This window comes from Dufourea novaeangliae, unplaced genomic scaffold, assembly GCF_001272555.1.
Source record: "Dufourea novaeangliae isolate 0120121106 unplaced genomic scaffold, ASM127255v1 scaffold8, whole genome shotgun sequence".
In the NCBI taxonomy this organism is placed as follows: Eukaryota; Metazoa; Arthropoda; class Insecta; order Hymenoptera; family Halictidae; genus Dufourea; species Dufourea novaeangliae.
Window position 1 is genome coordinate 7,235,752 of NW_015373923.1, and position 27,579 is coordinate 7,263,330.

Here is a 27,579-nt window from a genome sequence, read left to right on the forward strand (position 1 = left end):
CCGACATTTTGGGACCACCATGCAACACTTGAACAATTTCGATCAGAATGTATATAAACAACCTCAAGTGGGAAGGATATCGAACCTAAACATCGGCCATTTGCCGTATAATTACAAAGATTATAAGGATCAAAGTATACCAAATCTTCCTGCGCAAGATATTAATAATTTGCCCGCGGTGAGCATACCGAACGCAATGGACCAGCCTTTAGGAAAAGTCCTGGAGTCTCTGGGGATCAACGTGAACACAGAGTCGCCTGAGATGAATCAGAATTCCCTACTGGAAAGTAATGTTGGTCCGGTATATCAAAATAACGGGGTGGACAAAACGAGCAATCCATCGTTGTCCATCCAGGATCTAACCAGTTCTAATTGCGTTAGTAACAGTTCGAACGAAGAGATTTCGCAAGGGTCAAAGGGTAAAGATGATCATATTAAATTACGGTCGGACCACGGTAGAAGACAGTTGTCTCGAAAGGGAATTCGAAATAGTAACATGTTCTCGTTGCTAGAAGGTGACGAAAATGCCAGCAACGGGTATATTACCAACACGACGGTAGAGGAGACCAAAGAAGTAGCTAGTCAACTCCTCGACACGATAATGGAGGAGCTGGCCGAACTGAAGCTGGGCCATTCGAAGAGTGATGAAAAAGAAGGTATTTAATGTCGTCATTTTTCGTGGATTGCACAAAATTTCTCGTGGTCTCGGCTGGCCCCTGATGTGTGAAACAAGCGATATTTTTAGGCTTACCTTGCCGTTTGTCAGGGTCCTGGTCGACGGCTCAGGCGGGCGTGAAGTTGGACATGAAGGTCGTGAATCGTATCATAACCGTGACGCTCTCGGATCTCACGGCGCCGCGGTTTCACGAGAGTCTGCTGAACGGAACTTGGAACGTTTCCGGTCACGCGCCGTTCAAGCGTGGTTCGCCGTTCACTCTGATCGCCACTGACAACACTACGAGCTCGATGGCAGTGTTTGTCGGTAACGTTATTTCTAACAATGCTACTTTAATATTTTACAATCGTAAAACGTCGAACTTTTAGCGAATCAAATCTTATTACGAATTTAACCTGACTTTAACCCTTTGGAGGGTGGACGGTTTTGAGGGCGTGTGTCCTTTTGGACCTCTTCTAAATACATTTTTGGACAAATTTGTTTGTGAATTGGTTATTCTTTTTATTTGAATTAATCTTCTAATGGCAAGGTCTGGGTCGTACCCACTCTATTTTTTATTATTCTCGTTCTAAAGTATTTTTTACTATTTAGTAAACGCTTAATACTTATTATATGCTATGTAACTCAATTAATATTCTTTATTATATAGATAAACGGAAATATAAGTTCAAGATAATATTTTTTTATCCGTGTGAAATTAGTAAAAAAGAGCTTGGGTCGGATCCGACCCCACCTTACCAAGTACGACCTTAAAACCTACCTTATCATTCGAGAGTTCATATAAACGATTGGTAACTTAAATTCGTTATCGGAAGTAATAAACTGGTGTGGAAAATAAAGTTATTCGTAAAACGATGTTCAGGTGCGTGCAGAGTGTGCCAAGGTATCGACACAATAGCGGGCGTCTGGTCGATAGGACGATCCCCGAAAGACTGCAGGGACTTTCAGGTGGCGACGAGCGTGTTCAACGACATATTCCGGAAAACGAAACTGTCCAGTTTGAAGGAGTCGCAGAACGCGACCGTATCAGAAAACGCAACGGCCAAGCAGAAAAAGAGACAGAGCTAGCTAAATTTGTTTCGGTCATCGAAATCCGTATGACGCGGAGGAACACTCTGAGACCGAGAATCTTGTACACTGACTGGAACTCGAACGATGAAAATATAGAGGAACACAGAGATATTAATGGGACCACAAGAAACGCAAACGATTCATGTTATCAGGCTGTATTAACATTATACAGAAAACACGCTATAGACTATTTTATACTATGATGTAAGTAGTTTCTAATAAACATGATCTTTTTCGGTATGTAACACATTTAATCGATGCAAGTTACATTACAAGTCGACTCGTTTCGTCAGGGACAGCACAAATTAACAATTTTTTTTTCTATAGCTGATCTATGTATAGGACGTAGAGACAAATGGTTTTACGTATCATCATCTTTCTCCAAAAGTTGGCGTAGCACCTTCATGCCTAACATTAAGACCTGCAATCGATTAATCGAAATCAAAAGTGTCAGTTTTTATTCCTCGATCGAAACCATACTTTCTTTCTTCACCTTTAACAAACCGATTTGTTCCCTTCCGTCCGGGGTATGTATCGGAAGGGACATGATCTTTTCCTCGTTCCCTAACGCGTACTCTCTCACGTTAAAGTAGGCGAGCCTAGGATCAGATGTCAGAAATTTTAGTTTTCTTAAAATTAATTATCGATAGCATTCTCTCGACATCGATTCTCACGGTCGTTCAAAGTTCACTTTCCTCTTACCCGACTTCCACGCACTCTTTCGAATCGGTTTCCTCCGGGATCGGCTCGCAAACGACAATGAACGTTATATTCGGATTCGTGGTCTCGTCCAGCATCGCCTTTAATATATTATTTTGCACCGTGTGCCTGTCCATGTCCAGACGAAACTCTGCAATCGACAATTTTCGTATATACAAGGTGTCCCACCTAACGTAAGCATCTTAAATATTTCACTTGTTTTTGAAAATAGAAACAGATGTAAGAGGAAAATATTATGTGGTTGGAAAGGGCAAGTATTGTGATAAACTGTTCTCAAGATCATACTTTTCGAAATACATTGTTCTCAAAGTCATACTTTTCGAAATTTCATGGTAACCGATATTTTTTTAAATGGGACTATATATTTTTATAATCGTGACGTGATAGTTGAGATCAAGACTAATCTAATGACCTGTAATAGCATGACCGTCAGTAAGAAAAATCCATTATCTATTAAAGAAAAGAATATTATGAAAAATAATGAATCGTCTACAAAAATGTATCGAAGTTGATGGATATCACATAGAGCATTTGTTAAAATAAATTTTCTGCACTAATCCTTCTATCGTAGTTATTTCGTTATTTCAATCTACTCCCATACTTGTGCAGTATGGTATATATTCCTCTCACATTTTTTTCCATCATCAAAAACAAATGAGATATTTAAGAAGCTCACGTTAGGTGGGACACCCTGTATATTTTTTTTTGTTCGTCATTATTTCGCACAGAGAAAATCTGTACAGAGCTTTCTTTTTTGTTACTTTTACGAAAGTTATACGTGAGCTTCCGTTCCGGCGGTTCCGGTTTTTTCATCGAAATCGTCTCCATCTCGGCCCCGCAATAACCAAGGAAATTGTATTCGACGTAGAGATACTGTATGCCCGGGTCATCTATCACGGAACTTTTCGGAAACAAAATTATATTCACGATCTCAATGCTTATCGCGTCCGTCCCCAGCGACTGCAACAAGCAAACGAGGTCAGCTCGATGGGGATTAAATCAGTTCCCTGGATATTTAAATTCATACGTCGTTCCTATGAGAGTCCACGTTGTTTGGGTCTGTGATGTCCGATGCATTCCGCTCTAGAATTTTCATTTTCAGAATGAATCGCGTTGCGTACGATCGCACACGGCGTCACTCGAATGTTCGGTTATACTTATTTATAACAGGAACACTACTATGGTCGGAGTACTATTATAGTAGGAATACTGCTAGGGTAGAAATACTTATAGAATTCCTATGGAATTACTGATATGGCAGGAATACTATGTAAACCTATGGAATTACTGCTATCGTAGGAATACTATGGAAACCTATAGAATTCTTATTATAGCAGATATACCTATAGAATTTCTATGGAATTACTGCCGTAGCAGAAATACTATGTAAACCTATGGAATTCCTATGGAATTACTGCTATAGTAGGAATACTATGGAAACCTATAGAATTCCTAATATAGTAGGAATATCTATAGCATTCCTATGGAATTACTGCTATGAAAACCTATAGAATTCCTACTGTAGTAGGAGTATCTATAGAATTCCTATGGAATTACTGCTGTGAAAACCTATAGAATTCCTACTATAGTAGGAGTATCTATTGAATTCCTATGGAATTACTGCTATAGTGGGAATACTATGTAAACCTATGGAATTCCTACTACAATAGGAATACTACTATACTAGTCACACTGCTATAGTAGGAATACTACTATCCATATATTATACAGGAAAACAATAAGCAATTCGACACTTTCGAGTGGCAAGGTACACGAATCATGCAGCCGCAATTACTAAGTCCGCTGTACGTAATGAAGCTCCGCCTTCTATACTGTTGCCAGTTACTTTCCTGGAGAACGTCGGTCACTTCTTGCATCGAATCGTTCGAATCGTCCTTGGTTAGATTGGTCGGTTTATTCGGTTCGGTTCTAATCGCGGTGTTGAACTCGACCACGCTCAACGATCCATCGTTCGGGTTTGCTTTGACCTTTTGTATGATCGGCGGTACGTCTGAAGGGGCGCTAATCGAGGACGCGTGTTTTTTTTTGTTTCGTTTTAAACAAAAAACTTAAGTAGTAACATCGAAAATGCAACCATGGAATTACATTTTCAAGACTACCTGTCTTCGTTTTCATCCGTGGTCTCTTCCGTGTGCTTTATATCGTCTATCGTGATTATGTCCTTCTTTTCCATTATGGCGATAGGCGAGGAACGTAGATGAAAGCCCATCTCGCTCTTTTTCACCACGGTCAGAGCGTTTTCGTCCACTGCAGCAGTTCCCCCATTCACCATGTTCCGATAGATTTCACCTTGCGATTAAAATAATTTCTATTCGATCCTAGTTTTCGTGGTCCCCTTAACACGTTGAACGCGACACAATTTTTACTACTCTTGGTATCGGTATCGTGATAAGATACTTTCGTTTAGGTCTTTCTTATGTTAACAATACAAATAATTTATGCATCGACTCGAGCACTCATTGACTTTCATCGTTAACCTACCACGAATTATATTTGTAAATAGACTGCGGAAGTGTATGCAAATGCATATTTTCGAGAAATGGATTAAAAAAATGAGACCTTGACAGAAATGTGTTTCATTATTAGAGGATTTCAAAAAAAAAAATTTTCTTATTTTGCATATCTTGCACATTGTTCATATTTCGTGCATATATAGAATTTGTTTTCAAATTAACTCGAGTTTATTGTTAGAACTTGTTCAATTGCATCAATTTAGACTGCGGTACTTTATGCAGTTACAATAGGCACGTGATTATGCAGAGTACGTGCAAGATGTACTCAAAGTATATGTGTACGTATATAAAGTATACTAGTCTAATGGCATAACAGTTTAATAGTTTAAAAATTTCAATGTTTAATACAGTTTAATAGTATAGTCGTGAATATGTTTAAAAGTTTACTACCGATGTTATATTGTGTTTCATATGCTTGAAAGTTTAATATTGATGTTACATTGTGTTTCGTATGTTAAAGAATTTAATAATTTAATAGTATAAAATGACAAGTATAACATAATTATTTCTTAGAAGTTTGTACAATGCACATATTTGAAAGACTAAATACATTGATTAAACACAATTGTACGAATTTTCGTGTCCCAAAGCGCATATTTATCGAATTTATCATATATTTTGCATACATCTTGTATATACTCTGAATATTAACTGCACATCGTATCTGCACGAACCTCCGCAGTCTATTTATAAAATATAATGTTCCTGATTAGAAATCGAACGTTACTTCGTGTAATTTAACGATGGCGTTGGTCATCAGTGACCCACCATGGCGGTCAACGTGTTAAAGCTGTACCGTAATTAATCACGTTCTTTTACTTGATTTAATTATCTCAGGTGGCGGGGCAGGATATATATTCTTGGACGGATCATGCAGTGGTACCGTATCCTTCGAAGTTCTCTGTTCTACTATCGATGTATCGTTAATTTTCGATGGATCGGAATGGGGCAGAGGTGGCGGCTGTGATGACTGTGATAGCGATGGTGGTACCGTTTCGTGGCGCGTTTTACTACGTTCCTCCATCTCCGTTTCGGGCAGCATGGGCAGATTCAGTTTCTTCTTAAACGCCGCCACCTGTTTGACGTCGCAGCTCAGTCTGACCCACAGTGACAATTGTCCGAAGTCCATGCCAAGGGAACAGGGAAGCACGCTCTTTATGGGCGCGATGTAGTGCAATTTGTTCTGCGGATAATCCAGTATGTCCTTGATGCAGAGCTTCCCCGCGGCCACCATGTAGCACTCGGTGTCCATGTGATAGACGTTCACTTGGAACATCACAAGCTCCGTTAGCACGTAGTTGAAGAACGAAAAGAGATCCGGGATACGGTAGACGAAGGACGAATTGAAGTTCAATTTCGGACACTTGAGCGTCGGGGTGGAAGCTGTCTCCTGGTTCCATAGGTCCAAGTTTATGAACAAGGAGACGTTGCACATGTCGCTTTCACGGAAGAGGATCTGTTTCGCCTGGATGGTAAAGTTCATTTTTCTTTAGATTTTCTACGGACGTTTGGAAAATGTATATTCGGAAAAATGTAAGGAACTCCGAGGACATATAAATAGGCTGTATTATACAGGGTGAGTCACTTAAGAATTTCATCTGAAATATCTCCGTTGTTTTTAATGATACGAGAAAATGTGTACGGGAAAAAAATGTTTGCTTCGGTGGGCCAATTATTGTGGTACTGAATATTTGTTTGTCATATGGTCATTGTTTCCGATAGTTCAAAGCCAATGTCGTTTTTTTAAATGGGATAACGTATTTTGATTAGTCTAATGTTATTATAGCTAATTAACAGATGTATGTCAGGTGAAAATCTTAGATGACTTCAGCAGCAATGCGATTTTCTTCGGATTACAACTTGAAACTTAACTTAACCTCAATGTTGCTATATCCATTTTTTTGGCCGTATTTCTACGATACTAACGGACGTTAAAAGTTGCAGGGATAAAATATGAATTTCCATGAGGCCCTGGCCATCCCCGATCACCAACGGGAACGTGTCTGACACTGAACTCAAAGCATCGACGCACTCGGTAGGGCAGTTCGTACTGCAAGCGGATTCCGTGTTTGGTATATCACAATATCGAATAGGATCCACGACTTTCGAGTGATCCACGATCTCCTTCACCTAAATATACAAATTAATATCTGTGTTTCGACATTTCAGACGGAGCCTTGAAATGATATCTCTTTCTTACTGGAATTCCAGTCGACGTATTTAGGACACAATTATTTCCCAAAAGTTCTTTACATCTGTCCAGCTGTTTGATGTACCCCTGCAACGTGTTTCCGTTGTCCAATTCGTCCTCGATATCCATGTGCCTGCATTTCTTGTCCCACGGTCTATACGATCTTCTATCGATATCATCCTGTAGCTTACTTGAAAAGAATGATCATTTTGCTTTCAACTAACCAGCAATGGATTTCGTTTGTCTATTTTTCTTTTAAATCGCAAGACCAAGAATATATTTTACCGTGTCATGTGCATCGTGCAAACACCTTTCTGTCCGTTATTATTCTGAACAATACCATTGAACGTAGAATTTTTAACGGGTGTGTCCTTTTCGGTGACACATTTCACGATCGGAGGTTGCCAACCGGATTGAATGTTGCTAGTATTGAATGCATACTCTATATTAGATTTTACAGAGTTCTTGTTACAGCAACGATCCCCGTTGTCCGAGTTAAAATAGCATGCCTTTGTACTGTTGCAGGTGCAGTCTCCGGAATCGGTGAACTTGGCGAGATCCTTGCTCTTGCTGAGCATTACAGCTTCTCTTCTCTTATTCTGGTATAATCTGCTGCTAAATTTCGAACAAAATCTTCTTGCACCGCAACCGTTTCGCATGGCTTTCAAATTTCGACAGTTTTCATTCGTGTCGCTAATTATGGACGAACGATTCATGAAATATTGACTTCTCGAGGGACCATTCATAGACAACTTTGCGACTCGAGGACTTGTCGCGTCGATATTGTTGTTAACGTCCAATTGATCGTTTCTTATCGTCGGACGGTACAAATTGGTTGCTTCGTCGAGCACTTTGGCCGACGTTAAAACCTCTTGGAATACATTAAACAAAACGGACAACATGTTATCGGTATCGGGCAGCTGGGACTCCGTTGGACACTTGTGCTTATCAGTTTTCTGTTGTTCCGGCTGGAAAGCTGAGATTTCTTCGGCAGGTGTTTCCACGTCGCTGTAACATAATCTGACGATAATTCGTAAAAAATGTACGGAAAAAGTTTCTGAAATTCTCGGTAAATATCAGAAATTTTTGCATTTGCAGCAGCTGTTATTATTGTAACATCGAAACATAATTACATTAGAACGTAACATGAATACGCATTCGTAAAAGATTCAACGTTAAAGAAATTGTATCCGGTAACAAAAATTCGTGAAATAAATGAAAATCACACGGTAGGGAGTCTGGTTTAATTAAAATCAGGTCGTGCAGCAATTTATTATACAGTTCAGATAGTCTAAACCATTATTTTATTAACACATAATTATTATCTATCAAGTATGCACATAAAAGTCTCCTATAATACGAATCCGGAAGCTCCAAGATTCTAAACGCAGTTTCACGATCGTTGCTTTCGACTGTATCCACCGGAAGAACAATATCAAAGCCGAGAAATTCTTAACTATTAAAACTACACATTTACTAACTAAGGAGAAAACGATCGAACAGTCTTTGTCAGCAGCTAGAGTCGCCGAAGAGCAGTTTTTCGAGAGAGACAACTTGCCTGTGTCTCTGGTTCAGGTCCAGAATGTCGTTGTAGTCGACATTGCTGGCCATGTCCTTGTGACTGAATCTCGGCGCGTCTAGGGGCGCTGTGATTTGAGCCTGCTCCAGCAGCTTCAACATCTTCTGCGGTGTCAACGAACTCTCTGGGGATGTTGTTCGTTCTGATCTCTGCCAGACGATTGTCGACTTCTCCTGTTGCATCTCTTTGACAGGCGTCATCGTTGACGTTCCCTGCTCCTTCGTGACCACGATGACCGCATCAACCATGTCCTCTGTCTGCACGTATTTCTCTATCGACGAGGAACTCGGGCGTTTTCCAGCCACGGAATCTGTCTCTTCTAGTTTCCCGACATTTGCCTGTCCTTTGTAACAGTTCGTGCATACCATTGTTTCGTTGACAGAAGATTCATACAATTGCTTGTTAGTCACTGCTGGTGCTCTGTTATCTAAAAGTGATACCGGCGTGACCATTGACATTTCCGGTTTCTCGGTTTGCGCTCGAAAAGACTGTAACATATAATTTTATCCACGTTGCTTGTCCGTATCGTATTTATAACGCTGTACGACTTATTCCTTGAACATTCGAGATTTTGTTTATCGTGTATATTGAATTGTAAAAAGCAAAAAAAAAAAAAAATATTAAAAACTAACCGTTAACTGTACCGTTAAACTATCTATGTTCTTTTGAAGTTCCTGAAGCTTCCCCAGCAGCTGCTCGTTCGACGTTCTCAGAGCCACGATATTGGCTTGCTCGTTGTTAAACGCGTTACGCAAACTTTCCTGATCGTCACGCTGCTCACTGACCTTCTTCTTCAGCTCGATGTTCTCCGACTCGATCTCGCCCTTCGTCGAGCTCAGAGCGATCAGTTCTCCGTTGTGTTGTTGCAGTATTTTAATCTCGTTCGTTAAATCCTTTATCTGCTCGTCCTTCTCCCGCGAAGAGAGCTGAGAGTTCTTCGCTGACAGGATTTCCTCGTCGAGCTCCGAGGACCGTTTCTTCTCCTCCAGAAGCGCCCCAATGGTCTCTTGGTTCTTCCTAATTACGTCGTTACAATAATTTCTATGGGTTGTTCGTTGCATGTTTAACGATTAACAAAAAATATATAAGATTTATTTAACGAAGAGTAGTGGGAGGATGGAATACCGAAAGGTGAACTTTTAACGTCGTTTAGTATTTACATGTCCTTCTTGAAGAACCAGGACACTTTGGAGGGTCATTTTCAGTTGATTACAATTCCATCGGGAAGCTTACAAGTATTTCAACACGAGAAACTTATGAAAAAAAGAACGAGAAAAAATGGGTGTCATCAGAGGGGAAGAGAAGAATTTCCGGTGCCACGAGCGAATACAGTCCTATGCACAAGTAAATCGTAAGAGACGTTGAGCATACTTTGTCGCTTCCTGAAGCATCCTCTTCAGATCGTTGATTTGTGCATTCAACGAAACGTTCGTATTCTCGGCCGTTACTAGTTTATCGTTCAGCTGCTTCATTTGTCGCCAGCACTTAATGTACTCGACGTTCTCGGCGACTTTCTCCCGTTGATTGGTGACCGCGTAAGTCGAGAGCTCTTTCTCCAGTTCCGCTATCCGATCGGCCATCTCTTTCTTCTGCGCCTCCAATTCCTGTATAGTTCAATAAAGTGTAACATTTAATGCCCACCACAGACTAAGTGGTCAATTTATACACATTTCAGGAGCACGAACATTTCTCTACATTCTAATGGTTTTAGCTTGAACAATTTCGAATATGTTTGTTACAATGAAGCAGCTACAATAATCGGATCCTAATGTACCTCGACTTTATGCCGCGCCTGTACGTCGTCATTCACATTCTGAACGATGCAGTGACAAGATGGTATCTTGGTGCGGCTGCTCTCGCTTCGACACGTTCTAAAACAAGGATCACGGCACTGGGTAATCTATCGTGATGCGCTCGGTGTGAATCATAGATCGTCTCGGATCGCTTGTAATACGACGCTATGCACTTACGTGCGCCCGGACGACGGCCTCGTTTGGAGATTACGGCTTCTCGATGACGATCTACCGTGGATCGTGTGACTCAACAGTTGATTCCTTAGCACGGCTATTTTATCTTTCAGCTGGAACATCATTCGTAAACACGCCCATTTATCTGGTTACCGTAAACACAACTCGCGTACGTACGCGACAAAGTAACTGGCGACATGCGATCTGAGTTACGTTAAAATATAATATAAGTTTTGATTTACTCCATTTTCGATACCTCGACTGCAATTTTTTAAGAACTTTTTCCATTAATTTTACAATGTACAAGTGTTGTAACACACGTACTATTTTTTTAATATAACTCTTCGATCGATCGTTTGAGTAATGATATTCTGTTAAAGGGATCAAATGGTGTCATGGTACCTTAGAATTTTCAAGTTGAAGATTGATTATTTTATTTTTATCCTCAAAAACGTCTAAAACGGTCGCATTTGTCCGTGGATTGGCAGTCACTCTCATCAGCTTCGTCGCCAATCGTCTGATTTTGTCATCCTGACAGTTTGACAATTTCTTCAAGTTGCTCGCTTCTTCAAGCAGTCGTAAATACTTGTCTTCGAGTTCATAACGGTCGAGCTTGTACACAAAGTGCCGCTCCCTGGGATCTGTAATTAATTTCACATTTCAAATCGCGTTTTAAGCAATACATTTTTCTCAGTTAAATATTAAAATTGTCAATTCAGTAGGTAGGATGATAAAATACAGACCTATGTAACTTCGACAAGTGTCCTCGCAGGAACCTTCCTTTACAGGCAAAATGTCCCGAATCAGATCGTCTGCCATGAATTCAAATTCCCACTATCTGGGCGAGACGTTACTGTGACATAAAACTGCATTATTAATTCGTTACGATAACTAGTTAATTGTACGACTACATTCGTAATTTTTCAACTCCCTCATATCGAAATTATACGTTGGTGAATAGGTTGTAACTTTTAAATATTTCAAATTTCGAAGTTGAATGAACGGTTAGATCGCCATGTATGGAAGTCCATGTAAGTACAATCTCGGTTGCGAATGCGCGGTGTGTTCTGCCTCGAACTCGAACCCCATTCCTTTTTCATTTCGAGAGCTGTTTAAATTTTGGCGGGCAAACCAAGATACCCAGCGGCGAACTTTCAATTGAAATTACGTTTCCCTGGCACGGTCGGTACTTTATAGGAACGGACAGAAATATCCTGATAAAACGCGATATCGGGCAGCACCAGAACCACGGAAGGCTGGGAATGAGCACGAGAGACCACGAATGCTATTCAGGGGTTATGCTCGCCAAGGTTCGTTGAACACAGTGGTTGTCTTGAGGCCGATAATGTTTATCGAGAACCATCTCGAGTTTATCCTCTTATTCTTTATCCTATTTTAGTTTTATATTTCGTAATACCTCTAATTGAAGTAAAATAATACTGAATAAATTATAAAGTACTCTTTCCACAAACTTTAATTACAGACATTATCAACAACTCATAATAAGCAATATAATGATACGAATTCAATACCTTCGTTTCATAGCGTGTACAGTGAATTTGATGTGACTTCTACAAAAACTTTTATAATGAAGTAGACTTCAATAAATCATACATAATAAATATCGTATCGTTAAAACAGTTATTGAAAACTCATGTCCATGACATGAGCAAGATGATACTTGACGCTATTAATCATTTAAAAACTATTTCTGTTATTTACTACGAATATTTATAAAGTATATAATCATTTTTAAAAGGAAAATAGGGAAATATGTGATTACTAGACTCGATCATGGATTACGTGTCTCGTTTGTGATGCGTCACCGGGTATATGGGGCAGTGCTTCGATACGCCGGTACAACCTGCACTGCACTAACCTTGGTTTGACATCGCGGAGTGTGCGTGCTAGTGGAAAGGTAAGATGGCGGCGGACGGAGATGTGATTCCTGATCAAGAAAAAGTACGAATAGTTTCGGACTTTATACTGCACTCGCCACCGGGTGAATTCAACGAGGTTTTCAATGATGTGAGGGTCTTGTTGAGCAACGACAACCTGTTGAAAGAGGGTGCGTCCGGGGCATTTGCTCAATACAACAAGGATCAGCTCACGCCTGTTAAGGTACATCATCGACCTTTCTGGCGATCTTCTACGATTTTTTATGATAGTATCCGCGGTGTTATTTCGTATTTGTGGTAATCGTGGATCGAGGCATCAGAGGAACGCGCGGGATCGAATTTCAACGTCCAGTACCGTTCCTAATCGGGCAACACGCGTTCGGGTTTTCGACAGGTGACGTTGACTTTACAGTGAAATTGGAGCGCGATAATGTTCATCTGACTGGTGTGATTGTTTACTGAAAATATTGTCAACTCGATACAAGGAAGTTCCAACGTGAAAGTCTTCGTGAAATCTCGATCGGGATCGTGTGGCGCTGTAGGGTTAATTTTAGTTACACTTCGTGATGGTTTTTTTCACAGAAAATGTTCAGAATCGATTTCTAATTTCGTTTTCCTTGTTTCTGTTATTGTTCCGTTTTATAATTTCGAGGCTACACGTATCTTATGGTTGAATCAGGCGAAAGTCAGTTAAGGTTAGACACTGAACTATTACAGGGATATTTTATGAGCTAATGTTTCAAAATAGCTTTTAAGACAGTCTGAGAATTTCACATTATATTTATTAATTTATTTCAATGCTTGACTTTAGATTGAGGGAAGTGAATATCCAGCACTTATAACAGAACACAATGATCTAGGTGGGCAAAGGTTTTACGATGCTCGTAGTAAGCAGAGTTTTAGATATGATCATCTTAGAAAGGAAGCACAGGACTATGAACCGTATGAACCAGATCCTGTAGCTGAACCATGGAGGTCAGCTCTTCAGGATGAAATAACAACTTATACTCAAAGTCATTATAGACATGGTGCATGTTCAATTTTTGGCAAGAGTCAAGGAGGTATTACTGTCTTTTAATTTAGAGCGAAATCTTCTACTTGAAAGTACAAAGTGCAAACGTTCAGTGGTGTTTTTGTTTATGCAGGTAACATTACATTAACAGCTTGCATAGAAGATCATCAGTTTCAACCTAAAAATTTTTGGAATGGTCGTTGGCGTTCTGTGTGGACTGTAAGTTTTAGTCCAAGTTCAGGAAATGCAGAATTAAGGGGTAGTCTTAAAGTACAAGTTCATTACTATGAAGATGGAAATGTACAGCTGGTCAGTAGCAAAGAAGTAAAAGAAAGCTTACCAATTTCGAATGAAAAGCAAACAGCGAAGGAGTTAATACGTCTTGTTGAGGAATCAGAGAACGACTATCAGACTGCTATTTCGGAAAACTATCAAACAATGTCTGACACAACCTTTAAAGCCTTGCGAAGGCAGTTACCCGTTATGCGAACAAAAATTGACTGGAACAAAATTGTATCGTACAGTATTGGCAAAGAGCTTAAAAGTCAATAGAAATAGATTTTTTTATATAATATTAAGAGAAATAATTAAAAAGCGCATTTTGCTGCATGGGTGAAGTCTGGAGGTGTGATGTGCATGGGAGCAAATGTAACAATGCTATAAATGTTTGGTTAAAGATGTTTGACTGAAACTCATGCATGCCACTCAAGGTTCCTCTGGACCCCTTAACGTACATTATTGCAAGATCTAGAGCAATAAAAAAAAAAAAAAAAAAAAAAAAAAATAGAGAAAAAGTATACTATTGCTTTTTTCTACCTGTTTTTATAAGTTCTATATTAACGATTTCTAACTGCTCAAAACATATATTCACAATCTTGTATTTTATTTTTAATGAATTTTATCAGCAAATGTGTTGCTATATCACTGATTTAACGTGTAATAGAATTTATATGCTGATTAGAACATTCAGCTATTGTTTTACAGTATTCGATATAATATTGATTTATACGTTGATTCTCAATTAATCAATGCGTGTTACATTTGCTTATAAAATTAATAATATATAATAATTTACTTATTTGGGGTAACGGGGATCCTTGGTCTTACTTTTTGTAAGCATTTTGATTAGAATTATATTTAGTGAATCAGACAACGTCAAATCTGTAATTATTAGCAAAAATCAAATACGAATCTGGAACTTAGGAGTGGAACTTTGGAATTCATTGATGCATTTAATGGATTCATTCAAAGTTTATCAATTAGATAGTAATCTATTCTGTTAGTACAGAACAGATATAAATTAGCTAATTTATATTTCCCTGATCTCGTGCAATAATTAACTTTTAACATGAACACATCTGATGAGTTGCATTTATTGAATTATTCAGTACAGTTAACTGTAAGGATTATTATCTCATTGATAATTTGGATGAATGTGTTATTCTGCTCCGTAACTTCTGTACTATGCAATTTATAACAATCACACTTTGGAGTTGAAGCTTCATATTAAAGAAAAAAAGGTTGAATACCTTTCCTTTAAATTATATCGATATCGTGGTGTTATCAGTCAAGGTATAGCATAATGAAAAATGTTACACAGTGGAAACGAAATTGCTGTCTAACATGTGCATGTTCGGTCAGCCTAATGAAATCATCGAGTTAAAATACTTGAATCAATGAGGATTAAAATTTCAATTCATTAGATGCACAATAATACAATCTCTTCTAACACTTAAGCCTTGTAACACTTAAAAAGCACAATAACACATCTTGTACATCGTTAAACGAATTTTACCGTATTGGTTTCATGCTATGTACAAATATAATAGCATGCTGGGGCCACAGGTGATGTCAAAATATGTAATATCAAACGGAATAGGTATTGTCTATCTTCGATTCACAACCTGGTACAGAATGCCATTACGTGTTCATACCATTCAGTACACAAAATATACAAAGGAAAAAAAACTTAATTCTTAACAAATATTGGTGGGCAAGGCCTACTATTTTTGTCTAACTTTATATTTCATAAAGTATAAATTTATACATTTTTGTTAAGATGTATTGTTTTATGATAAGTATGTCTATTATGGCAGATACGTTGCAAAGTTTAATAATACTGAATAAAATAAATGTTAATCATTGCAACTTAATTTCTGTGTTAATCGTATTGTAGTTATATGGGTCATTTGTATCGAATAATGATGTTGAAAAAAAAAAAGAAAATCTTTTGGTGCTATCGCTTACCACACATTACACAACCAGACATGTACGCGAAACGGAAACTAACAAAGTACATAATGCATTGTACATTGTAGAATGTAGCCTATAGCCTGCTGGAGCCTTAATCTGTTCACTTTACGTTGAGGGGGTATTATGTACATATGTTATTTGAATGAATGAATGCGATGAAGCACACTACCATTTGACTTCTCAGACTCTAGGATTCGAAACATGTTTGTAATATTATTCATATTTTGTAAGTTACATCGTAATTCAAAATATTTCATTTAACTATACCATTTGATAACTTTTGGAAGAAATCTTTGGAGCAGACTACATGCACAATTTAAATATACAAGACTATACGTCGTTTTATTAGTTGTGAAAAAAAGAAAAGGATTAGAAGAAATGTGCAGGGATATGATACAAAGAAAAAAATTAGTATACTAAATATTGCAATAATGAAATTTTATATGTAAATATGAACATGCATATTATTTCCACATTGTAATTTGTGTTACGTATGTAAATTACAAATGAAGCGTTGAAGTTTCGAATCTTATCAAACTTTACAGAAGAATAGTTGCCTATGATAATAAAATTAGGTATTACCTACAATCGAGTGTATCGTAAAATAAGAAACGCATGTCCTTATGTAAAAACTTAAACCAGAATACATTTATCAGTTAAATTATGTATTATTAAATGTTATGATTGATTAAATAAAGTGACATGACACTTTATGATTTGCTTATCAACTTTAAAAGCTACACGCTTCAATGTAGAAAAGGAATAAATTCAATCCCTAAATGAACTATAATTTTACCAGTTAATACATATGCATATTAATGAATGTAGGTAATACAATTATGGAATATTCGAGGTAAAAGAAAATACATACAAAAATGTATTACATATTTTGTTTTTGTACTTCATGTGATGTAAACAGACGAAAGGATACACATGCAAAATTGTATTTATAGAATCGTGGAAAAGAATAATTTTAACGTTATAAATAGGATAGAAAAAATGCGTACGATTTCCGTCATATTTTTAAATTATTTTATTGCAATATGTGTTATTGAATTTACTTTCTTATTATTGTGCTCCATATAAACAGAGTGCACATGTACTACCGTGCGACAACGGTACTTACAGTACCGACTACGTGACCGCAAAATTGAAAATGCTTACCTTACACCGACGCGTGACGAGATTCTGAAATACTATTCCAATCATGTCAAGTCGATAATCTGTGCGCATAATTAAAAGACGATCCAAAACCCGATCCCACGAATTTTGACGTTCACAGCCATGTTTGTTTACAACGCGGTCGTTGCTAACGCGCCATAGACCGACCGGTCACGTGACATAATCATGTGATCACCGACTTTATTGCGGGACGATGTATGCAGTGCGTTGACTATCACGGAAGGCAGAACCGGTTAAAAATTGTTCTCGTATAAATTTTCAATCACTGATTATAAGAAACTGTGATACTTTTTCAACGATGGCTCTAATGCCGAGGGAATCTGCGAAATTGATAGCAAGACTGTCGAAGAATGTTTTCATCGAAGAAGAAGGCGTTAAAAACCTTGCATGCGCGGTAAGTAATTTCGCAGTGTCCTGTGGAATTTATCTTTTTATTTTGAAACTGCAAAAATCTCATTTATATAAACCGTGTGCAACATATGTTAACCACCATATTCTGTCCATTTCTTAGTTTAAATAGAATGTAAGAAATATTATTACTGCTGGTAAATGAAAGTATACTCAAAACAGCAAACTTTCGTTACAGATTTTAGAAGGTCTTAAAAATCACAAGATAAACGTGAATAATTTTTCCCAACACGAGTATCATCCTTCTCCGGATGATCCAAGGGCTATTGATTGGATATTCATTTTGGACACATTGAATTATTCATTTTGGAGCAAGAAGGGTTCTTTGAAATGGACTGTGAACGGTCAAACTGGATATTTTGCATTGTGTGCTGCTATTAAGAGGGCTATAGACGTGAGTTAATGCATGTTTTTAATTTTAATATAAGACTTCAGAATCAGTTTTAATTAATGAAAATGTAGTAAATTACTTTTTACATTCATCAATATTGACACTACTATGTTGAGATAACATTCATGTCATTTTTAATTATTTGACATCTGCATTTTTCTGATGGTGTAGAAGTTGTTGTTGTCCTAGATGTATTTGTTTTCGTAGTAGATTCAGATTCTCTTGTCGTATCTGATTCATCCTTTTCTTTTTCATCTATCTCTTTCTTTTGCTTTTTTTGTTTTTTCCCCCGTTTCTTCTTTTTACCACCTTTGTGTGTCTTGATAGTTTTCTTTTTCATTCCTTTTGCAATCTGCTTTTTTATTTTCCTCTTTGCTTTCTTTTTGGCTTTTGCTTTTGAGCCTACTTTGCTTGCTTCCGAATATGAACTTGTTTCTTTTAAATCTGCATCTTTCTTTTTCTTCCATCCTTCTTTGTGTTTAGATGCTAACTTTTTGTCAAGATATCTTAATTCCTACGAGATAAACTTATCAGGTTATACATATTTAGTTACATACTTTATCACTTCGATAAATGGTATTAGAAATTGTACCTTCTTATCTTGCTTCTGTGCATGACTGCTACCATCTGGAGTTGTAGGGGATTTTACACTTTGATTCTGTAACATGATTCACAATATTGACGAACTGAAATTAAACTTAATTATGTATAAATTCACATCAGTACCATATCAAAGTCAGAGTCTTTCAGGCAGCAAATACGTTCTGCACCCCCCTGGTGTCTAGCAAAGTAACATTTCATGAACATTTTAACATCGCTCAGGAGTTCTGCAAATATATAATATTCACATATATTAATGTTCACCTACCAATTTGTATTTACTATGCAATCCATACTTTGCATTCTTTTTGTTTCTTTCTCTACTTTATAATTGTATTCTCCTATAAACCGTTCACGTTGGTTCTCTATACATTGCAACAGAAATTGCTCTTTTTCCATTTGTTTCTTTTGAAATTCCTGTCTCTCCTCCCACCTTGAAGGTAACAACAAACACTAATAGTTACATACCAATTTATTTGTATCATTTTAATACATACTTCCTCTCCACTTTCATACGTCTCTCTTCTCTTTCCTGGTTCATTCTCGTGTTCCTAGTTTTCGTACGTATACGTTCCTTCTTGGTCCATTCTATCAGAACATCAATCAATTTTTTCCTTTCTCGGTCAGCCGCCGCTTTCTGTTTCTGTCGAAGTAGATCAGCTCTCTCTGATCTCTTAAGTCGTTGCAGATTTATGTCCTCCTGTTTCTTTAACATCAAAGCTTGCAGTCTTTCCTCTGTTTTTCGTTCCTTCTCCTTTTGCTGTCGAGCTTTCAGTTTCTCGGCTTGTTTACGTTTCCTGATACTGGCTCCCCTTATTTTCATTAATCTTTCTCTTCTCTTCAATCTAATCAAATTGTGAACCAACTTACAAATTCCATTCCTCTATACAGGGGTGTACCGTGATGTGCGTGGACATAATTTCAATGGTGGATATAGCGCGCAAAAATAATAACAAAGCGAATTCGAACAACACCTGGTACTTTTGAACGGATCAGAATGTCAATAATAAGACATTTCCAGGCAGAGGGTGGTCACTTTTGAGTAATTTCTGTAGAGACTACCCAATCTAGGATCACATAGAAACGAGTGTAACTTGGGAACAAAGTCAGATAGGGCAAACGTTTATATGTCCTCTCTTTTTATTATTTTTATAGGTTCACCACTGAAGTTATGTCCACAGATCCTACTGTATAATTCAGTGTGTATATCGATAACTGTACCTTCTCACTTCATTCTGCGCCTGTTCCTCCGCGTACATGATAGCTGCCTCCTCCGTGGACCATTTCGAACTTCTGTTCAGCTCCTTCTTTATACCGTCGGAATGTATTTTCCGTAAATACTTTCTGTACATATTATAATCGCGCAACGAGCATTTCGCGTCCAGACTCTTCGTGATGAGTCCAGCTTTCAACAGGTGTCGAATATTATTCGGTCTGGAGAAGTAGGGAACTAAATGTTTATCGTGAAGGGAATCGTATGTCAATTCCATCTCGTAACAATATGGATCGTTCAAATTGAAATCTCCATCGGGCGCGGGGATCCATAATTCTTTGCCAAGTTTACGACGCGTGAAATTGTACGCTCCTTCTGGTCCGGGGACCATCGGTATCTTCGACTCTAACGGCATCACTTTCCATCGCGGCAGACCAAAATTTGGTATTGCACCTTTCGGCTTAGGAATTGATTCTGTTAGCTTGTCCAACCCTCTAATTCGTACGTGTATACATAAGAAATCCAGAAAAAACAACAAAAGTAAATACGGAATTAAGAATTCTCATTAACCCTTTGACGCCCAGTTTTGCACCGATGCAATACTGATTTTAAAAGTACGTGAAATTATGTCACTGGTTGATATCTAACTTTTGTCGGCAAGGATCCGTAGTTTCACTGATGTGAAGTAGATCTCTACGTTTTTAGTTGGGAAATTCAAGTAACCCCTCCAAAAATAAATAAAAAAAAATAAAAAATGAGAAAAGTAAGTCTGTTTAATATCGATATTTTCGACTTCAAAATAACAAAATTCAACATATAAGTACCCTCCCGAGCAAACTCGGCTTCCGCTAGGGGAAAAAGTGTAGGTGAAGGGCCTTCCATAACTTGGTCTCGAGAATTATTGAAATTTATGCCAAATTAATATTCGATTTAACATTTATTTCGGTACTTGAAATAAATTTACCAAGTACATCAATTTCATAATTTTGATGCAACGATTTAAGGGTCTGGGCGTTAAATGGTGAACTTGCGAATACTCACGTTGGCCTTTTCAGACCAATTATGTCGGTCACATATTTACTGCACTCTGATTTCATTTTATTCACCAGGACGCAAACGCTTTCGGACGAACAAACATAAAGAACTTCTTTGATAAAACATGTTTACATAGCGGTTACGTTTAAGATTTCACATTGCGTTCAGTGTGCCGTGACGTTGCTACGTTTACATGGTCCTACCCTCGTTTGTTCTTTTATGAATCATGTGCCCGATTTTGAAAAAAAAAAAAATACAGTTGTTCCCACGTGTATGTGTCGTCCCAAAGACATCGTTTCTTTCTTTAAAAAGCACTGTGTGTACCATTACGTTGTTGTTTTTCTTTTCTTTGTTCTGATTTTCATCGAACAGGAAGGGAAACCAATAGTCGACCCCGAGTATTATTCTCGCATAACAAGGTGCGATGCCGAACACATATTTCGGAGCGATAATCAGACTAGTATACCGCTTTTAGACGAACGATTAAAGTCCATGAGAGACGCTGGAAAGATATTGTTAGAGAGATACCAAGGTACACACGCACGAAATCGCTTCCCTCCTCTCGGATCGCCTTTGTAGCTCTTAAGGTGGCTCACGCAAATTTTTAGTAATTATAAATTTAATTGAAAATTTAACAGAACATTGTTAAAAGCTTCAATTTTCGATTGCTACCAAAAAGTCGCAAGGTTAACGATAAAATTATTGAAAAAGAAACGTTATAAAAATGTCTCTTTAACAGGAGCCTTATGGAACTGTAGTTAAATCACTTCTGATTTAGTTACAAAAAATTACATTTTCATACAAAATTAGGCGTTTATAGATTTTTTTACGGAGATTTTGATGGTTGGAAAAAAGATATGTTAACGATCAAATAAAACTAAAAATTAAGATTAAAATAACCAAACTTAGGTTTTAATTTGTTCAAAATAGTAGCGTTCAAATTAAATTTGTAAAATTGCTAAAAAGTATAAAGCGCAATATGGAGCCCCGGTTAGATACGATACCAAACGCGTGAGCTACCTGCGAATCTCTGGTGCAGAACTTTACCGATCTTTGACAGAATCCGTAATCGATCGAACAGAACCGCTCGATAAGCGAATGTACACAAAGATTTTTTTTCCAAATTTTGAACCTTACATTTCGAGTCGTAAAGTTATACACTGGACAGTAAAATGGTGTGTAAATACCTTTGTTGACCCCTGTTTTTATCGAAACCAAATGCTGAATTCGCTAGATGTTAACGTTCGTGTGTACAGAGTTCTCCAGAATTAAAGAACCAAACGCTAGGGCGTATATTTTACTCGGTACTACGCTGTAAAATGTAATATACAGCAATAAACATAGTACAGACTCCCCTAGATTATCGCCTGGCTTGTTCAACACGATTATTGTCCAGGCGTTATCCCCACTACTGTGGAGGGGGGAGGCAAAAAAACGAATTTACGAGGGTCTGAAGCATTTCTCCCTATAAGATTATTGTCCCGGCGCGGATCCGAGCTCGGGACGATAATCGAGAGGAGTCTGTACGTAGATTTTTGACGACTAGATCGAGTGAAATGCACATTCGAAGTTTGATCCATTGTTTCTGGAACACCCTGTACGTTATTGGGGTAGTGATCATGAAAAATTGGCTTCGATCGTAGGTACGTTCGTGGAATGCGTGAAATTGTGTTCAGGCTCGGCCGAGCAATTGCTCAAGCTCGTTGTGAACGAGTTCGAGTCTTATCAGGACGAGGCGGACTACGAGGGCAACAGAGGTAGGTTCCATCGAGCTGATGAATTGTCCTTCTGTTTCACAGAGATGAGTAAATCATTAAGTGATTCGTTTTAGTTAGCTTTTATAAAAGGGCTCAAATATTGGTGGGTGATATCTGGGCTTGTTTCAAGGGAGAGGGATTTGGTAAATTCCATGATATAGACTATATCACGATGTTCGCCGATTACCGGGTTCCTCAGGTTCTTCTGCACTTCGGGGCGATACGATACAGTAATCCGTTTATGAGCAGGCTTCAGTGTGGTAAGTGGAATCAGTGTAGTTATTTTGTCACGTTGATGTAGATGATCTTGTTTAATCCTCGGGAGGCGGGACGTTTTCGATGATCGAGTAGATGGAGGTTGTACCTGGATCCATGTGTGGACCCCATGGTCAGGGTATATTAAGTCACACTTTTCAAACTTTAGAGGAGAGCAAATCAAATGTGCAAAAAATCTTGTAAATTTACAACCGTTCGGTATGAATTCAATGAGAAACAATTGGTACCTTCGAACTATCGAAGGGACTCGAGACAAGTCTCTAGCCGGGATTCATAGTCTTTCATAGGGATTCATAGTGACTTTGAATCTCGGCCTCTATATATGGTGAACCTTGCATCAAGTCTCCTATATGATGGACTTTTCACTGTTTGGTTCAAAACAACATATGGACTTCATATCATTTTTACACTATTATAATAAGAACTAAACAACTTAGAACGAAACAATGTTTACCATTGGAAAGATTGGAAAATTTGATACGGGAAACATGTAAAATGTCATTTTTTTTTAAATCAGTGGACTTAATACACTCTTGAGGTCCGGATATAGATCCCCACTCATCTGTTTTTAGATGTGATTTGGAACGAATTTCTTCAAAATATCTAGATCTAGCATAAATAACTGTATGGTTTAGTTAAGTTTTTGTATGTTGGAATAAATTATTGAGGTCGAAATTGACCCAGACATCGCCGTCCGGGGGTTACGTTTTTTTAAGTGGTAACGATCGACGAAATATCTATAGTCAAATGATAGTTTAGTCACTAGATAGTATAATTCCATGATATTTGCAGACGTAGAGCTAGAGAACGGTGGGGACGACGAGATTGAAATTCGTGGTTGCTCGATAGAGGCTGTCGAGCGGGTCAGGGACGAAGTTCGATCTCTGTTCGAACGTTACCCCAACTTAGAGTTGAAAAAGTCAGACATTAATTCTGTACTGATAGATCACTTTTTGTGGGATTATCGGCGGGAACACGCCGCTGAGCTGGAACACATACCGTTCCACAAAACCAGGTGCATATATTACTGAACATAATTCGTGCTCATCCTTTTAACCAAAGTTTCTGGAGTTCTTTTTTTGGAAACTTTGAAGAAGGGGCTCAGGAACGGTTCTATGATCAATGTCGATGCACGAATAAAATCTTTTTCCTTTCTAAACTATGAAATTATATATAGCAATGGATACTGTGATCACGTTTTACAAACAATTATGTGGAAATGTATTTTTATGATTAAATAATACTCAGACGCAATGTGATTTTATGGTTAATGTATTCTGAAATGTTCCAATAAAATAGAACATTTTTTACCAACTATTTTAATCCTTCCTTGGGAAGTCCTGGATCCTGTTCCGAGTATACATTAAGTGTAAAATGAAAGACTGTTTTTCTTTGTAATAATAAACAATATATTTATATAATATCGATATAGCACAGGTTAGTGTACAGGTAACACAAAAATCGATAAAAATTTTGGTATTTTATAAAAGGAAAGTGTCTCTCTGTTCACCGAATCCTTGGTATCATTCGTTATATACATATAAATTTCGATATTAATAAATAATAAATAATGTATACGGGAATACTATATGTTTCTTCCATACTGTTCTCGGAAAACTAGAATCTGTATAAATTTCTTTCCATGGAAATTCATACAGATTCATAGTAGATTAGTAACGCGTTACTATGTATACTTTTATATACACTAATAATTTCAGTTTCAACGATATATTTACAATTGATCATAAACAGCGTGCGCAACAATTTTTGACGAAAAATTTCCAAGTCCTGCGGAATACAGGAATTACCTAATTAGTTTCTTTGGCTAATTGTGAGCGAATATCGATTCATTTGGCACGAACGCAATTGCATTAAACGCGTTTGCACAATTATTGTTAATACGATTCCTTTTAACTTTGCATCAGAGAGGCTGAACCCATTGATTCAACCAGCATTCGTTTCGCACGGTTAATTCACTTTGTTTAATCGATCTGTCACGTATGCTCGCGTTCAAGAAGAATGGCAACCCAATTAACAATCCCCTGTCAATTCAGTACATCGATTACATTTTACCCGTCGTCTATTCAACGACAATGAAAGCATGCAAAATATCCACTTCTTCCAGACCTCTTAATTCGATGCTTCATTTTAAATCTCATTCGATACCTTGGATTATATATTAGGTGTACCAAAATTCACTAATTTCCAATATGGTGGCGATACATTTTCGATTTAGAATTTTTTTCCAAACAGTCAAAATGGCAAAGAATGATGGGAACATGTAACTAATACTGTTCAAATAGTGATAGGTATTTGAATATTTTGAAATAAATTCAGTCTGAAACGAATTCAGTTCGAAAGGAATTCAATTCGAATGCAATTCGATTAAAAAGAAATTCAATTCGAAACGAATATTTCGAAGAGTTCAGCTTCACAGAAAATAGTGGCCGACTTATTGGTATACCTAATAATTCTCTCAATTTCCCCTGCAACGAGAGACGTTTCGAAGTAAAATACAATTTTCGAAACCGTTCACGATACACACTTATGGACGAGCAATTCAACTTTTCCTCTGCATCTGTTCCCAGAATATTATATTTGACTTCAGTTTCCCCGGTAGAATTACTTTTGTGTCGCCGGCGATATTGTCGATCGTCGTTTGAATCACTTCCGGTTGACTTTCTTGCGTGTCGGCGGTCTGTTCCATCGTCACGTGACTAGCCGGAGGTGAAGTGACCTTGTTCGGAATCTGCCTGAGGCCCTCTCGAAATTGTTTCGAAAGCGACCTGGCGGTCAAACTGTGCATTTGCCTTGGGGTCTCGACTATTTGCACCTCTGGGGTCGATGACCTCTCTTTGCTCACGTTGCTCGTTTTATTTATCTGCAAGAAGAATGTAAAAAACGTAAAATCACTTTCCAGGCTTCATTTACACTTTTATGTTAAACCGTGAAGGAGGTGAAAAGGTGGAACAGTGAGAGATCAAAGTATATTGTGTAACTATACCAATAAGCATTCCACTGTTTTATTTTAATAAATTTGGTAAAATTGTTTAAATTCAAAATATGTTCTTGCTTTTCTCGTTTTGCTTAAAATCGCAGTGAAATGTTGAAGAACTAGGACAAATACCACTGAAAAAAACATAGGCTTCTAAAGACTGAATTTAACAAAAAATAGTGGATTAGTTATTGGTACACATAATATTGTGTAACTCCTTATAATTTCATTTACTTTTGTATTGTTCTATTCTTCACGTACTTCTGGTTGAAGAATTGATATTTATTATTCTATAATTCAACAGGTATCTTTCGTAGACGTATCAAATTAAATTATAAATGATGAAAACAACAGTAGTAATACCACTTCTTCTATTGTGAGGTGATATATTGTAAGCTCCTAGATTCTCGAATTCCATAGAAACTATCAATTTCATCGAATAATAGTGGTTTGCATATTGGTACAATTAATACTTCCTTATTAGGAGATAACCGAACCTTCTAATTTTAACTAAAACTCACAATGGGGACTTTGAACACTGGTAGATTTCGTCATTCTATTTACAAAAATACCCAATATAGGGCCAGATACCCAATATTTTCCGAGACACTCACAAAATTTCAACACTACACCAAAATATAGTCGAGTTCAAGTAGCTATTCTCTTTACCTTCGAAACAGGTGCAGCAACAGGTTCGGCCTGTTTGCTGAACGCCTGAGCAAGCCTCCTAACCGACGGTAGCGGCAATACTTTCCGATCGAGACTTTCTTCACTCAAAAGCTTGCTGTTCCCAGTAGTCAACGACTGACTCTGGCCCCTCTCCGAGGAATTATCCGTGTCGTTTCCCGACTCATCCACAGAAGACTCAGTACTCTTCACGTTTGACTTCTCTAGACTGTAAGTACTAGCCAGACTCCTGACAGACCCATTCTTCATTGTCCCCAATTCCGAGTACGAGTTCTGATGATAACTCTCAACTTCCTCGTCCTCCTGATTGCTATCCGTATTCGAGCAATACCTCGCTATATTTGGCACCGATTTAGCTGACTTCAGTCCAAACCCGTTGTAAGTCTCATCCTCGAACTTATTCAGATCCTCCGTGCTTTGGGTCAAGTTATTGTCCCCTGAAGCTTGAGTCTGCACCATGTCGTGACCATTATCATAATCATTGTGACGCGTCAGGTTCGATTTGTTGGTGATTCTTGGCTTGAAGTCATCCCTCGAGATGCTGTTCAAATGTATATTGGACTGAGTTCGTCGTATCCCACCATCGTAACCAAATGACTTCAGGTCCAATTTGTTCACTACCCTGGGGCTAGTGGTCTTGGTAGTTCTTTTGTTCAGGCAGAACTCGTTCTCGAATCCGTACGCTTTAAGATCGATCCTCTTGATCTTTTTCTGGTTCTCTTCAGCGTTCGATTTCTTCGTCTCGATCACGTCGTAAGTCTCTTGGTTGTTTAGCTTCGCGTTTATCTCGTTCTTGTTGTTCTTCCTCTCGTTCTCGAGGATCTCCTCCATCCTCTGGTCCTCCCAGGTCCTATCGCCTTTGTTCATCATCTCCGTCTCGTTAGAACATTCCGTCTGCCTGACAGGGGGCGACTGGTAGCTGGTCTCCAGATTGTTGTTCCTCTGCCATTTCGCCACCTTCGATTTCACATCGTTGCTCCTATTCAGGAGGTACTCGGTCTCCTTGTACCTTGGGTCCTCCTGGAACAGAAAGCATTTCGGGTACAATTAAATGTCTGACAGTTGCAACAACTTCGCTAGCGTTTCCATCGGGTCATTGTAATTCCGTTAGTGGGATTGATTGTGCATCCTGGA

The 27,579-nt window shown here is 38.0% G+C and overlaps 3 protein-coding genes across 3 annotated transcripts in view; 2 read left to right on the forward strand and 1 right to left on the reverse strand.

Moving 5' to 3' along the window:
- Window positions 1-12,608: 12,608 nt before the first annotated feature.
- On the forward strand, window positions 12,609-14,402 carry LOC107194837 (F-actin-capping protein subunit alpha). The gene is made up of 3 exons (XM_015584542.1): window positions 12,609-12,859; window positions 13,448-13,697; window positions 13,782-14,402. Exons 1-3 carry the CDS (start codon window positions 12,662-12,664, stop codon window positions 14,198-14,200), a joined length of 867 nt encoding a protein of 288 aa, XP_015440028.1. The 5' UTR covers window positions 12,609-12,661; the 3' UTR covers window positions 14,201-14,402.
- Window positions 14,403-17,045: 2,643 nt separating this feature from the next.
- Window positions 17,046-24,066, forward strand: LOC107194774 (UPF0553 protein C9orf64 homolog). The gene is made up of 6 exons (XM_015584467.1): window positions 17,046-17,477; window positions 17,670-17,885; window positions 21,103-21,262; window positions 22,374-22,487; window positions 22,562-22,747; window positions 23,556-24,066. The coding sequence occupies exons 1-6, from the start codon at window positions 17,382-17,384 to the stop codon at window positions 23,792-23,794; spliced, it is 1,011 nt and encodes a 336-aa protein (XP_015439953.1). The 5' UTR covers window positions 17,046-17,381; the 3' UTR covers window positions 23,795-24,066.
- Window positions 24,067-25,214: 1,148 nt separating this feature from the next.
- Window positions 25,215-27,579, reverse strand: part of LOC107194614 — a 42,449-nt gene continuing 40,084 nt past the window's right edge. Inside the window, exons 15-16 of the mRNA XM_015584259.1 lie at window positions 26,428-27,465; window positions 25,215-25,644 (exon numbers count right to left, since the gene is read on the reverse strand). Coding sequence (XP_015439745.1) covers window positions 25,324-25,644; window positions 26,428-27,465 — 1,359 coding nt within the window. The 3' untranslated portion in view covers window positions 25,215-25,323. The remainder of the gene's footprint in view (window positions 25,645-26,427; window positions 27,466-27,579) is intronic.